Genomic DNA, 16,834 nt, shown 5'->3' with positions numbered 1-16,834 from the left:
CTCCGGGACCCGGGGGTGGGGGGTGGGGTCTTCCTACCTGCAGGACCCTCCTCCCCAGATGCCAGCTGCTCTTGAGTCTCAAGAGCCATTTTTCCCTTGTTGTTCTAGTAATTCCACAAAATAGTAAAGCGGGAGGGTTGAACCGGGGAGTCATTTATTCAACAATAGCACTTTACTTGGTTCTCTGGGAGAAGTGGCTTCCATTAGAATGGTGAAGGCAGTAAATGGAAACATTCCCTAAATAAATCTGGCAGAAATTGAAAGAGAGAAGTTAGATGGGAAACAGTTAAAGGACATGCTCATAGGAGAGACAGTTTGTCACAGGTGGAATTGCCTGTGAGCGATGAGAGAGCCGGAGAGGCAGCCCCACGTGGGCCCCGGTGATGTAACTTGCCATTCTCTGCGGGGCTGGGCCACAGCCTGTTGGGGGGAGAGAAGTTCTTCTCTCCATCAAAAAGAGAAGTTCTAAGGAGAAGAAGGAAGCTTTGTGAGGTTTCTCTGCAAAATGCATGTTTTGGGGCTGGGTATTTGCCCTGGGGTGAGGCTACAGGTTGCACTGTACGCCCCCACCCCAGTCTTTGGTGGGTGGGAGGCTGTGTCTCAGAAGGGACAGTCCAGGGGAGGGGAGGGAGGTGGGCAGTGGCTGATGTCATGTCTCTGCCATTTCTTAGCACTGTGACTTTGACCAGGTCACTTAGTGTAGCACGTGGGCAGCTTACTAAGTCACGGATTCTCGGGTAACTGACTCAAAGCGACTGGTGGGTTCAGGCAGGCAAATTTTGATTAAAGCTCCCTGTGGGACTCAGATGCACAGCCGGTGTGTTGCCTTCTCTGGAATTTGCTATCATCAACCACAAAATGAGGTTATGCCGAGGTTGGCACTCCACACACTAGCCCCATTCTTGCCTTCCTTCTCAGAGAGCCTCTCTCCTTTGAGTTCCCTGAGGATTTCACATGGCGGTGATTCCTCTGGCTGCAGTTGACAGCTGTCCCTGCAGGCACCCATGGGGGCCCAGACCAACATTTCTGTGCCCATTGGCAGGCCGAGTCAGCTACTGGCAACATGTTGGCCCAAGTAGCAACTTTACTTGGGAGCTTAAAATCGACAGCCCTGCCAGTCCCTGGGGGTACTGGTGATGCACATGGAGGGGGACAATGAAGTTGGGTGGAGAGATTACTAACAGTAGTTAAAGTTTATTGGGGGACCTGCCAGCTCTTGGTGTTTTACAAATATGATCTCATTTCATCTCCATAAAACCCCATAAGCAAAGTTATGATTCTGCCCATTTTATAGATGGGGAAAAGGAGGGAGTTTCAATGATCTGCTCAAGTTCACACAGCTTGTCTTGTTGTTATTCTTGTTACCCAGGAACTTGAATATTGTTTAATGTGCTGTAAGACACTGCAGAGCTCCTCTCAAGTTATTAAAATGCTAACGTCCAAATGTGCGTAGAAGCTTCTCTGTAATATGGGCAAGTTACACTATTGAAAAATTGAGATCGTATAAACCTCAAAATCTACAAGGAATCTTGTAGATGTCAAATAAAAAGTTGTAACTCTGTAGAGTCAGTCTGACTCCAGAGCCTCTGCTCCTTCCACTTCGCACCTCAAGACTCCCGCAGCACACCAGGCCCCTGGACCACCCCCACACTCAGGCCTGTAGTCCCCTGAGCATCTTGATGTTAGCAGGAGGCACTTTGAGGAGGATTCTTGGGGCAGTGGCAGGTACTCGTGGGCCTAGAATCTGGGCAGAGACTGGTGGGGTCTGAGCCAGGTCTGGGCCACATGGTCCCATGGATGTTTAATAATATTTAACATTTTTACTGCCTTTCTCTCTGATTTGTTCCATTAGCGATGTGCCTCCCGCTGCTGGCGGGACTCATCCTCAGCCTGTCCCTGCCAACCCATCTGTCACCAGGAGACAGCTCCCTCACAGGCCTCTCTGTTTTTAAACTTCAGGAAGGCTGAACATCTGAAACATAGAGACCGTGTCCCTTTCTTATAAACAACTCGTGGGGAGGATGCCTCCAGGGCTTGGCCAACAGAGGGAGTGCATTCACCTAAGTGAATTTTTCAGATCCACACCCCCTGCCCCCAACTTCCCTGATATGAAAATACAAGGCTTCTCGCCACTTGCTGATGATTACACAGGCCAGTCTGGGCCTCGAGGGTTCAGGGTCCAGGTTAAGCCCCACTGTTACCTTCTCCTCCTGAACATTTGTATCCAGCCTGGTGACCTCAGGAGAGCCTGGAAGGGGAGGAGACAACGGGGGAGCCGGTGGAAAAGGAAGGAGAGGCCATGTTTCCCCAGCTGTCTGCTCTGGCTTTGGCTCCTGCTCTGGCTCTGTCTCCTGGCTGGTTTCTCCTTCTCAGCCCTTGGTTGGTCTGTCTCCCAGCATTGTCAGCTTGTCCTCTTGCTTGTCCTTTCACTCAGCTTGTACTTGATTCAGACCTTCTTTTATCCTGCCTGAGAAAAAGCGCTGTGGTGCTAACGGTAAAGAATCCACATGCCAATGCAGGAGACATAAGAGACACAGGTTCAATCCCTGGATTGGGAAGATCCCCTGGAGAAGTAATTGGCAACCCACTCCAGTATTCTTGCCTGGAGAACCCCCATGGACAGAGGAGCCTGGTGGGCTACAGTCCATGCAGTCACAAAGAGTTGGACATGATTATGCAACTGAGCATGCACCTACCTGCCTGTGTCTGCAGAGGCTTCTGAAGAGATCGGGCACGTTCAGGGTGGTATGGCCGTAGACTTGCAGGGACTTCTGTAAGTGCCTAGGCTGAGCCCCATTGAAGGCAGAAGTGATGACTCATCTGGGGGCCCCAGGACACGGTTCAGGGCCTGTTACCATGATAACTCACATATGCATTGCTCCAATGGCTTGAAGTTCAGGCCATGATCCTGTGTCTCATCTTTAGCTGAGCAAGCTGCATCCTTCAGTTTGGCTGGTTTGTCCTCTGAGCAATCACCAACTGCCAGGGGCATGGGATTCAGGGTAATAACCTCAAGCCCTGCCTGCTATGTGTGTACAGGAATGTGGTTTTTGAAAACTTTTTTGGGGAAAAAAATGCATACCCAGTGAAGTCAAGAGTAGAAGTATAGACAAAGCATTGACTTAGGAGTTTGAGTCCTCCTTCTCTAGGCTTTAGTTTTCACTCTTTGCAAAACATAATATGTATCATGCCACCTGCCTGAAACATAGTCACAGCATTACCCAACCACTTGCACCCAGCAGATGCTCATTCATGTTGTGATTGAGAACTGACTGAATGACTCAACTCAACACTGCCACCTTCTGGTAGAGTTACCCTGGTGCTTGGGGGTGACTCCGTTCAGACCCAGAACTAGGAATTCCTCCTGGCAAGTTCGCCCCAGAAGCTCCATCCACCTTTGGCTTCCAAGCCACTACTTCTGGTGACAAGCTCATTCATTTCCTAAGGGGCAGCACAGGTGCTCCCCAGGTAGCACAGGGTTAGAATAGGCTCCATCATCCACCAGCTGTTAGACCTGGAATTCCTGATCCACTCTCCTTGTGGTGACCAACTCCCACCAAAAGATGAGGGACTTTTTTTTTTTTCATTTAAATACACATATAAGTCCTTTCTTCTTTTAATAGAAGCACTTAATGTTGTTCGTTTTTCTGTACACACAGCTTTCACTGTATACCACAAATATACAGTGTTGTGTTTTCATTTTTATTTAGTTCAAATTATTTTCTAATTTCCCTTGTGATCTCTTTGAGTGTTTCCAAGATATCTTTCTGTTTACTGATTTCTAATTTAATTTTGTTGTGGTCAGAACATATTTTATGTGATTTAAATCCTCTTAACTTTATTGAGACTTCCTTTGAAACCCAGAATATGGTCTATCTTGGTCTAGCTAAATATTCCGAGTGCACTTGAAAAAGTGTGTATACTACTTTGATAGAAGTGCTCTATGTCAAGTAAGTCAAGTTGGTTTATAGTCTTTTCAAGTCTTTTATATCCCTAATGATTTTTTTGTTGATTGTTCTGTCAATTACTGACAGAGAGATGTTGAAATTTCCAGCTACACATGTGGATATGCCTCTTTGAAAAGGGCTTAAAATGAGGAAAAAAGAGATATTTTATATTTTTTCAGATATTTTATTTATCACTTCCAGTGTTTTTCATTCTTTTGTGTAGATCCAAGTTTTCCTTCTGGTATTTTTCTTCTCCTTAAAGAAGTTTTTTTTTAAATATTTTTTGTGGCTCTGATCTGCTCCTATGAATTCTCTCAGCTATTGTTTGGCAGAAGAAGAAAATCATTTGCTTTAAGTTTGAAAGATATTTTTGCTGGGTATAGAATAATTGGATTAGAGTCTTTTTCCTTTCTGTCTGATAGTAATATTCTATGTCTTTTCAATTGCTTAGTTTCTGATGACAAATCCAGAGTCATTTTTGTCTTTGTTTCTTTATGTGTGTGTGTCCCCCCACAACACCCCCCTCCTCAAATATATTTCTCTTTATTGCTTTTTTTTTCTTTTACCAGTTTGATTGTGCTGTGTTGTGGTGTTTTGCTTCAAGTTTCTTCTGCTTGGATTCTGTTGAAGTTCTTGAATCTATGGATTTATCATTTTGCCTCATCATGCTTTCCTCTACCTTCTGGAATATATATAGCATATTTATAATTCTTGTTTTAATGTTTGCACCTGCTTATCCTATCATTGGTGTCATTTCTGGGTCTGTTTGTATTAATTGATTTTTCTACAGGTTGTGGGTCTTATTTTTCTACTTTTTTGCATGACTGGTGACTTTTTTATTGGAGTATGAACATTGTAAATTTTACATTGTTAGGTGCTTAATGTTGTTGTATACCAGCCCACCTGACCTGCCCCTTGAGAAATCTGTATGCAGGTCAGGAAGCAACAGTTAGAACTGGACATGGAACAACAGACTGGTTCCAAATAGGAAAAGGAGTATGTCAAGGCTGTACGTTGTCACTCTGTTTATTTGACTTATATGCAGAGTACATCATGAGAAATGCTGGGCTGGAGGAAGCACAAGCTGGAATCAAAATTGCTGGGAGAAATATCAATAACCTCACATATGCAGATGACACCACTCTTATGGCAGAAAGTGAAGAAGAACTAAAGAGCCTCTTGACAAAAGTGAGAGAGGAGAGTGAAAAAGCTGGCTTAAAGCTCAACATTCAGAAAACTAAGATCATGGCATCTGTTCCCATCACTTCATGGCAAATAGATGGGGAAACAGTGGAAACAGTGGCTGACTTGATTTTTTGGGGCTCCAGAATCACTGCAAATGGTGATTGCAGCCATGAAATTAAAAGACGCTTACTCTTTGGAAGGAAAGTTATGACCAACCTAGATAGCATATTAAAAAGCAGAGACATTACTTTGCCAACAAAGGTTTGTCTAGTCAAGGCTATGGTTTTTCCAGCGGTCATGTATGGATGTGAGAGTTGGACTATAAAGAAAGCTGAGTGCCGAAGAATTGACGCTTTTGAACTGTGGTGTTGGAGAAGACTCTTGAGAGTCCCTTGGACTGCAAGGAGATCCAACCAGTCCATCCTAAAGGAGATCAGTCCTGGGTGTTCATTGGAAGGACTGATGTTGAAGCTGAAGCTCCAGTACTTTGACCACCTGATGTGGAGAGCTGACTCATTGGAAAAGCCCATGATGCTGGGAAAGATTGAGGGCAGGAGGAGAAGGGGACGACAGAGGATGAGATGGCTGGATGGTATCACTGACTTGATGGACATAAGTTTGAGTAAACTCCGGGAGTTGGTGATGGACAGGGAGGCCTGGCATGCTGCAGTCCATGGGGTTGCAAAGAGTCGGATAGGACTGAGCGACTGAGCTGAACTGAACTGAACCCCTGTGAGAAACAAATTTACCACCTAGAGTACAATGTTGGTTTATGGGCGGTCTTGTCTTTAGACTTTCAGTACCCAGTTGAAACATTATTTTCCAAAGTTGCTTGGTCAGTTCCTCTTTTCCAAATTCTTTCAGTGAGATTTTGTCACTTATTTGTATACAGTTACTTTTATTTGTCATGACCTGCATTTCATTCTGAGTTCACTAACATCCTGCAGTTTTAAAATTTTTAATTTGTAGCCAGTAAACTTCACTCATTGTGGTGTACAGTTCTATGGGTTTAAACAAATGTACTAAGGTGTGAAGCTGCCATCACAGCTGCACCATACAGAACAGTTTCACCACCCTAAGCATTTCCGTGTGAGGCTTCTTTGTCGTTAACTCCAACCCCCTCTGCCAAATGTTGGCAACCACCCAGCTGTTTTCCATCCTTATATTATAGTTCTGCATTTTCCAGAATGTCTTAAGGGGCTCATACATTATATATTATTACACCTGACTTCTTTTATTTAGCAAAATACATTTAAGAATTGTCCATATTGTTGCATGAATCTACTTACCGCTGAGAAGTATTACATTGTATGGGTGTCCAAGTGCCTGTTCATCCATTCACCTGTTGAAGTATATACTGATTCTTGTGGCTTGCCTTTTCACTCTTGTAATGATGTCTTTTGAACTACACAAATTCTAAATTTTAATATATTTCAATTTATGAAGATTTTCTCTCATAATTAGAGCTTTGTGTATATTATTAAAGAATCTTTGCCTTACAATTATGAAGGTGTTGTCCTATGCTTTTTTTTATTATTGGTTTTCCACATTGGATCTATGCTCAATCTTGGAATTGATTTTTGTGTACAGTGTGAGGTAGGAATCAATATTTCTTCCTTCTCTGTATGGATATCCCAACATCTAAACCCAACATCTCATTTGAAAAAACTCTCCTTTCCCCTACTCCATTGCAATGAGATCTTTGTCATACATGAGGCACCCATATATGTATGGGTCTGTTTCTGGAATTTCTATCCGGCCGTTGACTTGTCTATCCTTGCATCAATACCACACTGAATTGATTTCGAAAGTCTTAACAAGGTCTTGATATCTAGCAGTATAAGTACTTCAGCCTTGTTTCTCTTCCTTAGGATTGTCTTGGCTGTTCTTGACCCTTTGTATTTCCATATAAAGTTAGAATCAGCTTGTCAATTTCCACAAACACCTCAACTGGAAGACTTTAGAACCTCATTAATTCTGCAGGAAATTTGAGAAGAATCAACATCTTAATAATATTGAGCTTCCAAGCAAAAAACATGGTAAATCCAACAGAAGATTTTAAAGGCTGTAAAATACAAAAGATTTTGTTACACCCTTCTCCCAGGACACAGGGTCTGCTCACCTAGTCTTGCACAACTACGAGTCATCTTTCAGGCAGTGCTTCTCTCAGTGAGAGTCTGCTCCAGTAACCTAAGAACGCCACTCAAGGTCTAGGAGAGGCTGGCTTCTTGTATAGACACCTCCATCCACCCATCTCCTTGCCAGATGCTTTACATCTATTTAAAATTTTAAAAATATGAACATTTGATTTATGAACATATGAACATTTCAAGTGAACATATCATTTGAAAAATGATATGATTTATCATTTTTAAAAGAGTTAGCTGCAGACAAATGAGCAAAAAATAAAGCATTATTCAAAAAAAAACCAAACACTAAAAATTAAGAAAGATTAATTAGCAATGAAAATATCAAATGAAATAATGCTGCTTGATCTTTTTTTTAAAAAAATGAGATCTTAAGAATCAAACTGTGTCAATGATGTCAATATTGAGTCACTAGTGTATTTTTGTGTGAATTTTTTCCAGCAACTGTAAAAAGCTCTTCTTGACTATGCGCTAGCTGGAGGAATGGTGAGGAGATATTTTTAAGCTAAGTCCAAATATTTTCCCTCTGACTTTCATCTTCAAATCAAATATCTTGTTCAATAGCTTTGAGAAGAGCTTTTATTAAAAAAAAAAACAAAAAACACAAAACTTCGTTTTTTGGCAGGGACTGAAATCTTTTTATTTACAAACTGTAGTTTCTGTTTCCAAAAAAATCCTCAGCATTTGGAGTTTATTTTCACCTTCTTTAGTTTTGTCCTGCCTGGATAGAGACTGCTCTACCATTACCTGCATAAATTTCTACACTGACATGTTTATATTCACTTGTTCAGAACACCTTCACACTAGGGTATATGTTATCCTTGAAATGGAAGCATTACTTTGTCAATTGTCATCTTCTTCCCCTGGAGGATTGAAGACTGCTAAATGAGTGTGAAATTTTATGCAGACAATGACTCTCTGGATGGGTCCCAAATTTTATTAGTCCAGATTTCAGATTGTTAAAGTAAGAGCAACAAAAATCAAGAATACAATAGGCTGGAACTGTGCTCATTAATGAGCCATGCTCCCTCTCCTGTGTTTTCCCAGCTGTTCTTCTGTCTGCTGGGACAGCAGCCCAGGTGGCTGGGCTGGACCAGACCTGAGGTCTCTGGCTGAGTTGGCCCTTGGCTCAGGGTGGAGAGATGAGAGAGGCACAGAGGCAGCTTCCCCTGGGCCCTTAGAACTGTCCCTGCAGCACCGTCAGCAACCCTCTGCTGGGAGCTGCATGTGTGCCAAGGACACCTCGTCATGGGCAGTCTGTGTCGTGGGAACTCCCTTTGGGGAGTGATGTGGAAGGGAACCTGGGGGGAGGGAAGCTGCCTTTCTGGACCACAGACAGGCTCAGGACACTCTCCTGGCAGGGGCCCCTGGACCTCACAAAGAACTATACCAGTTTAGAGCTATACCAGTTCCCAGCTTCCAGGGCCCGGACACAGCTCTGGTGACCCAGGTCTAGCCCTGAGATCAGCACCTGCCCTGCTCCTCGCTCTGGTTCTTTCACTATTCCCCAGCCCGATGGCCCGCCCATTGCTGCCTCCTTCCAACCCCCAGGGATTCTCTCTTCTGTAGCGTTTGCTCCTATTGCCTTAGAGCTCTCAGAGGCTGGGGGCCACTTTTTTGACTCCAATCTCGGCTCCATTTTTGCACTTCTTGTCAAAAAAAAAATGTTTTTGAGGTCATGCTTGGTCTTATCGCCACTGTTCTGTTTGATAGTTATGTGGCACAGGCCACCGTGGCAGGAATGGTACCAGGCAGACTCAGAAGATCCAGGTCCTAGGCTGGGCTCGTTGGCTGAATGACCTTGGGCAAGTCGCTCTCCCCATTCCCCACTTCCCCTTCAGGGCCTCATTTCCACATCTGTGATATGAGGGGATTAGTCTAGATCAGAGATCTCTGGACATTTTTAATCATGCACCCTCAGCAATAAAATAATATGGAGTATGCCCCCATAATAGGTATGTATTCATTTATAAACTTTATACCTTTACTACAGTACTAAATGTTATGAAATAAACATGTAAAATTAAAAGTTAAATATGTGAAATATATATATATATATATATATATATATTTTTGTCTGCACCATGCTGCTTGTGGGTTCTTAGTGTCCCGACCAGGGACTGCACCCAAACCCTGGGCATTGGAGGTAGAATCTTAACCTCTGGACCACCAGGGAATTCCCTACATAAAATTTTTTAAAATAAATTCTCTTTTATTTTATATAACAAAATTTCCTCCTTTCACAATTTTATTGTTTGCTTATAATTAATAACAGTGTCAGGGGAAGCAATTGAATATGCTTCATTTCTCTTTGGAATCTTGCTTTAACCCTTTGAGACAGAGCCATTTAGGAGTCTGGTCTAGCTGGGTTTGTTTTTAATGGCTGAAGTAGTTGATCCAAAGAAAAGGATGTATCACTGGCTACATTAAATTATGGTACTCATTTTTGACCCCCACCATCAATTAAAGGCTTTTGATTGAAATTAAGCTAGTTGGTGCCCATCTTCCATTACATCAATCAGCGGCTCTTATAAGGTAATTGGAAAGCATTGCATATTGTATATCCACTTGTTAGATTTTTAACAAATGGACTGAAAATCCACTCTTGGACCACTTTCAAACAGATTAGAAAAATATGTTTCTAATATTTTTAGGTATGCAGATAGAAGGATCTTTATAGGTGATCACAGGAAATCACAGGTTGTCAACAACAAAAATCTCATTTTCAAAACATTCTCTTCAAAGCATGAGTTTCTTTGGAAAATCAAACACTTTCTCACTCATTGTTATAATGAGTCACCTTTACCTTGAAGAGTCAGAAGAATTTGAGTTCATATTTTGGTGGATATCTCAGAGGTAGCAAACTGCCAACAGCCACTTGTTCTCAGAAAAAGCTCAGCAAATTTCGAACACTTGTCTTTTTGTACAAGAATACATCCTCTTTAACTCTGATGACTATTTTAAGTGCAATGCCAGAAGATAACCAACAAGCCTCTGGGTGGTTCAAAAGATTTTCATAGTCATTTTCCTTCTGATTATAAATCATTTTATAAGTTTTACTATATTAAAAAAAACTGATCACACCAATGCATCCCACAGGACTTGTATATATCTGGATTTGAGCTCTTGACTACAGAGCCTGAAGGAAATTCTGCAGGGAGTAGTTTCACATGTATCAACATTCTTGCACCCCCCTCCCCCAGAATCCATTTTCATCAGGAAGCAGCCACTCTATCAGTGATTACACTCAGACAAATTTTCTCATAAATGATGTCTTTATTAAGGAAGTAATGTACTGTTCAGTACACACTGCCTCTTCCCTTTAGTGGCTCACAGAAATGTGGTTCCTCATGTGTTTCATTATTGAAACAGAATCTAGGAACACCATGTTAGCAACAGCTGCATTTTCTTCAACTACTTAATACATTTTGTGAAATTTGTTTTAATGCATATTTCTGTACATCTTCAGCAAGATTTTCTCTGCATCTTCCAATAGAATCTGTGGTCATCATGTTGTGTTCATGTACTATTCTTGCTACCAGCAGGTACCACACCAACAGCTGGCTTCCCAATCTCTACGAGACAAGGTGTGTGTGTGTGGGGGGGTGTGTGTATAGGTATATAATAGTCACGTGATATGGGTTTAAGGGGGAATGAATTGACTTCCTGGCAATTATTCTTCCTCTCCCATCACTTCCAGTAATTCCAGAAAGAAACATCTACTGCTGCTTCATTGACTATGCTAAAGCCTTTTTGTGGACCACAACAAGCTGTGGAAAATTCTTAAAGGGATGGGAATACCAGACCACCTTACTTGCCTCCTGAGAAAACTGTAAGCAAGTCAAGAAGCAATAGAACCAGACACGGAACAATGAACTGGTTCACTGGTCAACCTGTTTATTTAACTTATATGCAGACCACATCATGTGAAATGCTGAGCTGGATGAAGCACATGTGGAATCAAGATTGCCAGGGGAAATATCAATAATGTCAGATATGCAGATGACATCACCCTTATAGCAGAAGGCAAAAAGAAACTAAAGAGCCTCTTGATGAAGGTGAAAGAGGAGGGTGAAAAAGCTGGCTTAAAATTCAACATTCAAAAAACTAAGATCATGGTATCCAGTCCCATCACTTCATGGCAAATAGATGGGAAAACAATGGAAACAGTGACAGACTTTATTTTCTTGGATTCCAAAATCACTGCAGATGGTGATTGCAACCATGAAATTAGAAGACGCTTGTTCCTTGGAAGAAAAGCTATGACAAACCTAGACAGCTTATTGAAAAGCAAAAACATTACTTTGTCAACAAAGGTCCATCTATGGACCTATGTCAAAGCTATGGTTTTACCAGTAGTCATATATGGGTGTGAGAGTTGGACCATAAAGAAGGCTGAGTGTCGAAGAATTGATGCTTTTGAACTGTGGTGTTAGAGAAGACTCTTGAGAGTCCCTTGGACTGCAAGGAGATCAAACCAGTCATTCCTGAAGGAAATCAACCCTGAATATTCATTGGAAGGACTGATGCTGAAGCTGAAGCTCCAATACTTTGGGCACCTCATGCGAAGAGCTGACTCATTAGAAAAGATCCTGATGCTAGAAAAGATTGAAGGCAGGAGGAGAAGAGGACAACAGAGATGGTTGTATGGCATCACCGACTCAATGGACTTGAGTCTGAGCAAGCTCCAGGAGATGGTGAAGGACAGGGAAGCCTGGCGTACTGCAGCTCATGGAGTCTCAAAGAGTTGGACACAACTGAGTGACTGAACAACAACAATCCCCATCACTCCCAGTAAAGCCAAGTAGTAGGGGCGACCCCCAGGGAAGGGTTGGTATCTCATTCCATGGTTGGTTAGATGCTTAGGCAGTGAGCTTATTGATCTGAGTGCAGGAGAACAGAACTGGAGATGGGACTTCCCATTACATCTGATTGGATTCTCATTGTTTCTACCTCAGAGAGAAGAACTCGCATTTTAAGTAGGAGAGGTATCTTCCCTGACATTTTCTTGTTCACTTGCATTTGCATTGTAAGCATTATCTTCAGTTGTGGTTTCCTTACAGGAATCTTGTTAAGCCACCTATCCATTTGTGAGAGTTAATTTAGTTACAATTTGGCAAAGTAATCTGTAAAGCCACTTAGCTAGGTCCATGTGACCTGGAATACATCACACTAAATAGCTCTTATCAGGATCCATTTGAGGCAGGCAAACCAAGCTTTCTAGGGAGCATGGAGGTGAATGGACAGAGGAAACAGGAGCTAGTTTGGAAGACCTAGCAGCACAGCCCAGATTCACCTGGACTCTGGCCACTCCTGAAACAAATTTAAGTATATATATGAGATTAATCCTGTCAATTGAAAATCTTATTTACAATGCAGATTTCTCAGTGTATTCGTTTACTAGGGCTGCCATCACAAAGTATCATAGCTATGTAGATTAGACAGAAATGTGTTGTTTCACTTTCTGGAGGCTGGAAGCCTGAGGATCAAGGTGTCTGCAAGGTTGGTTGCTTTTCAGAGCTGGGAGGAAGAATTTTTCCCACCCCTCTCTCCTAGCTTCCAGAAGTTTTCTGGCAATATTTGGCATTCCTTGGCTTGTGCCTGTGTCACCCAGACCTCAGCCTTCATCTTTATGTGATGTTCTCCCTGACCAAGTGTCTGTGTCCAGATTTCCCATTTTATAAAAAAAACATTCATGTTAGGTCTGGGGCCCACCCTAGACCTAATATGCCCTTAACTAACCACGTCTGCAATGGCCCTATTTCCAAATGAGGTCACATTCTGAGCTATTTGGGGTCAGAATCTCAACATATAAAATTTGGAGAAGATGCAGTTCAATCCATTATGCTGGGCTGTACCTCAGATCTTCTAAAACAGGATCTCTGAGGGCAGGGGTTATAATTCATGTGTTCAAGAAGGACCTCGGATAACCAGTATGCTCATTAAGGCTAGAGATCTACACAGTCACGGGAGATAACTCAGAATGTCCTCTCTCCCATCTCAAGTGCATACACCAAATAGAAATAAACCATAGATTTTCATATTGTAGCTGAGTTCAAAAGAAACGAAACATAAATGTTCATGATGAATGTCTCCAAAGTGGAGACATTAAAACCAGAGAGCAAAGCACTGGCTGAAGCTAGGGCAGTTCCGAGAAGTGATAGACAAGGTCATAGGCCCAGAGAGGCTGGGGCTGGGGTCCAATGAGGGAGCGGATAGGGTGTGTGTGCTATGGAACTACTCCTTTTGTAAGAAGCCTAGAGCCTTGGAGAGATACCTTGTCAGTCAAAGGGGACTAGAAAAATCAACTAAAGGTTTGTTTCCACTAATTAAAACTTTGGAAGATGGAGAAACTGCTGTGTGAATTCACAGAATCAAATAGCTTTCTTAGCTGAGATGCATCTAAGGAAATGGAATTTTGGTTGATGAGAAGGGAGTGATCAGGGGTCAGTCTGGAACACCAGAAGAAAAGCTGGAATCTGATAAGGCCTACCAGCAATAGGGTGAGGTTAGAGTAGACAGAGGCTGGATTTCTGAGCAATTGTGGCCCAAGGAGTCCCACTAGGTGGGGATGGATAAGAGACACAGAGAGCAGGAGGAGGAGAGTGCCAAAGATGAATATGTTATTTTTAAGTATTTCCAAGATTGTTCGGTGCCTTTAACTCTCCTTAAATCTGCCCATCCCCAGAGCCCATCCCACCTGCCCATTCCTAGGGGCTGGAGAGAGGATAGCAAGGTGGCCTCATGAGCTGCCACTGAGCTGGTTGAGAAATGGCTTAGAACTTTGTGGTGCCAGCTCAGAAGAGCCCTCTCATGAATGACCCTGGCCAGGCCCACTTTAGGGAAATCAGGGTTTCTAAAATCACATGATGCTTCCTCATTTGGGACTCAAATTTGAGAACTACTTGGTTTAAAAGTGAAAACTGCTGTGCAAATTACAATATCTTGTAGCAGTTGTATACCAACTTATAATAATATCTTGTAGTAGTTGTCTACCAACTTAGAGCTACCATCTGTTGAGTGTTATTTATTGTGCAACTTTAGGGTTTCCCATGTGGAGCTAGTGGTAAAGAACCTAATGCCAATGAAGGAGATGTAAGAGACATGAGTTCAATCCCTGGGTCGGGAAGATCTCCTGGAGGAGGGCATGGCAACCCACTCCAGTATTCTTGCCTGAAGAATCCCATGGACAGAGGAGCCTGGCAGGTTACAGTCCATAAAGCTGCAAAGAGTTGGACATGACTGAAGCAACTTAGCACACACACATGCAACTTTAAACCTATCCTGTTTAATCCTCACGACAGGCCTATTAAGTAGGTATAGTATTATCCCACCCGATCTTGTGGATGAGAAATCTTAGGCTCTGGAGATAATGTAAAATGATCACTAGTAAACAGTGAAGCCAGGACTGAAACCTGGGTCGGTCTGACTTCTACATCAATATGTTAATAGTAATTAAACATGGAGAGTGAATCAGGAACATTTATCCCATTTTTAATATTATGGGGGGTATTTTCCAAATTTTACATATAAATTAATAAACATAAAAAAAGAATAACAACCAAAAAATGAGCCTTTGGAAAGTACCTGCAGGAGAAGACAACAGTGGGGAGAGTGATGTTAAGTGTGGTCCTTCATCCTAGGTACCCTCCGTTGTGTTCATGATCCTGGCTCACTGACCTAACATCTACTCCAGTATTCAGGTTGTTGCTCTGGCTTTCTTCCCAAACCCAGGACACTGTGCTTCTAATAGGTTAATGAGGCCCTGGGAGGCATGAACCTGACACTGACAAGTCTCCTGCCTCTTTCTCCTCCTCCCCACCTACAGGTCAACCCTTTCAGAGACCGAATCTGCAGAGTGTTCTCCCACAACAATGTGTTCTCTTTTGAGGATGTGCTGGGCATGGCATCTGTGTTCAGCGAGCAGGCCTGCCCCAGCCTGAAGATAGAGTACGCCTTCCGCATCTATGGTGGGTGCTGTGGGGACGGAGTGGTGGGACAAGCGTCATAGAGTAAATACCACACCTGGAATTCACCAGCATCAGTGCATTGGTCTGATGCTGTTAGCTGGGGATTACTTGAGCATGAGGGGTATTATGCTTCTCAAGTACTGTAGATTTTTTTTTTTTAATGGTTGAGAAGTCCAGCTCTAATGGATTGATGACTTCCCCTCCATGTCACCAGAGAGAGACAAATGGAGTCACTGGTGCTGATATTCCATATAGTAGCATGGGCAGGCCAGAAAGAGAAAGAGAGGACTATATATGGGCATAAAGGGGTTATGCTTGTTCTATAAAAGTTAAGAGATTTGAACACTAGAACTAGCTCAGCCACTAAATAGCTGAGAAACTTTGAGCAAATCGGTTTACTTTCTAGAGCCTCGGTTTCCTCATCTTAAAAATGAGCAAGTTGAGAGAGATCATACTTGAGGTCCTATGACATTTTATGTCTCTGATCTTGTCAGGGAGCCACAAAGCTCTGCTAAAGTTCTGCTCTTCAGCCTCATGAACCCCTAGCACATTTGGGGCCCCTGAAATTCTCAAAAGGAACCAAAATGAAAAAAACAAAACCTTCGAACTGATTATGTGCAAGGCTTCAAGCTCATCTTGACAACCCCTTGGCCCAAAGGACTTGTACATTTAGGCTTGTATAGTTTGGCATCTCACCTGTCTTCCTTTTCTACTGGCTCCCCCCACCCAGTCCCCACATGGTGGACACCATCTTATTCCTGCCTCAGCCAAGTGGACTTGGATAGAATGGAGTGAAGGGGATTTAAGCCAGAGGGACCTATGAAGTCTCAGTGTCTCATCTCTCATGTAAAAGGGGCTTAATGATACTTTTGTATTTAATATGTCTTCAGGCTTAATATCCAGTAAATGCATATGAAATCACAAGTGTCCCTACAGAGAAAAGCTGAGTAAGCTCCTATCATACTGTCGCTTCTGCAGAAAGCAACTATAAACTCTAAACAAAATGTAAAAAACAACTACCTTATGGCACTGCATAGCTACAGGAAGCATAGAGTTAACACTTGAAAAAAGGAAATGGTACTGAATGGCTCTCCACCCCCCTCCCCCAACTTTTAGTTTTGTACTTTTCCAGCCTGAAGGTGAGCTTCAGTAAGTGGCATCATGCAGGACTGATAGAAACCCTGATCTCTTTCTGACTTGAAAAATCAGAGAGTTTGGTACACTTTTCCCCTCAAAAGTGAGCAAAAGGGAGAGTCCCTGAAAGAAAGCCAGAAGGAGTCAAATCTCATTCTGACTTCTAAACCGTATATACCAGGGGGAACTCAAAGCAGCTCAGGTAAGAATGAAAGAACGAACGGAGAGTTGAGCTGCCACTGCATTTTAACAAGGTCCCTGAGTGATAGGGTTTGCAGTTTAAGTCTAATTAATTGCCCACTAGAATAGAAAATTCACCACTCTTTGAAAGAATATAACAGAATCCAGAGTTTCTACATAAAACATTTATAATGTCTAAGGTACAATAAAATTATTCAACATCTTAATATTTTTAAAATGAAAAACGATGCATTCCAAAGAATTAGGACTG

At 42.5% G+C, this 16,834-nt stretch overlaps 1 protein-coding gene across 1 annotated transcript in view; it reads left to right on the top strand.

Annotated features, from left to right (window-relative positions):
- CIB4 (calcium and integrin binding family member 4) overlaps nt 1-16,834 on the top strand; it is a 51,946-nt gene that overhangs the window by 27,271 nt on the left and 7,841 nt on the right. The window contains exon 4 of the mRNA XM_081592816.1: nt 15,108-15,249. Within this exon, the coding sequence (XP_081448942.1) occupies nt 15,108-15,249 (142 nt within the window). The remainder of the gene's footprint in view (nt 1-15,107; nt 15,250-16,834) is intronic.

The sequence above is a fragment of the Giraffa tippelskirchi genome, chromosome 4 (genome assembly GCF_054371585.1).
Source record: "Giraffa tippelskirchi isolate mGirTip1 chromosome 4, T2T-mGirTip1v1.2.pri, whole genome shotgun sequence".
Taxonomy (NCBI): domain Eukaryota; kingdom Metazoa; phylum Chordata; class Mammalia; order Artiodactyla; family Giraffidae; genus Giraffa; species Giraffa tippelskirchi.
The sequence above is the reverse complement of the archived record's forward strand: the minus strand, read 5'-3'. Positions and strand labels throughout refer to the sequence as shown.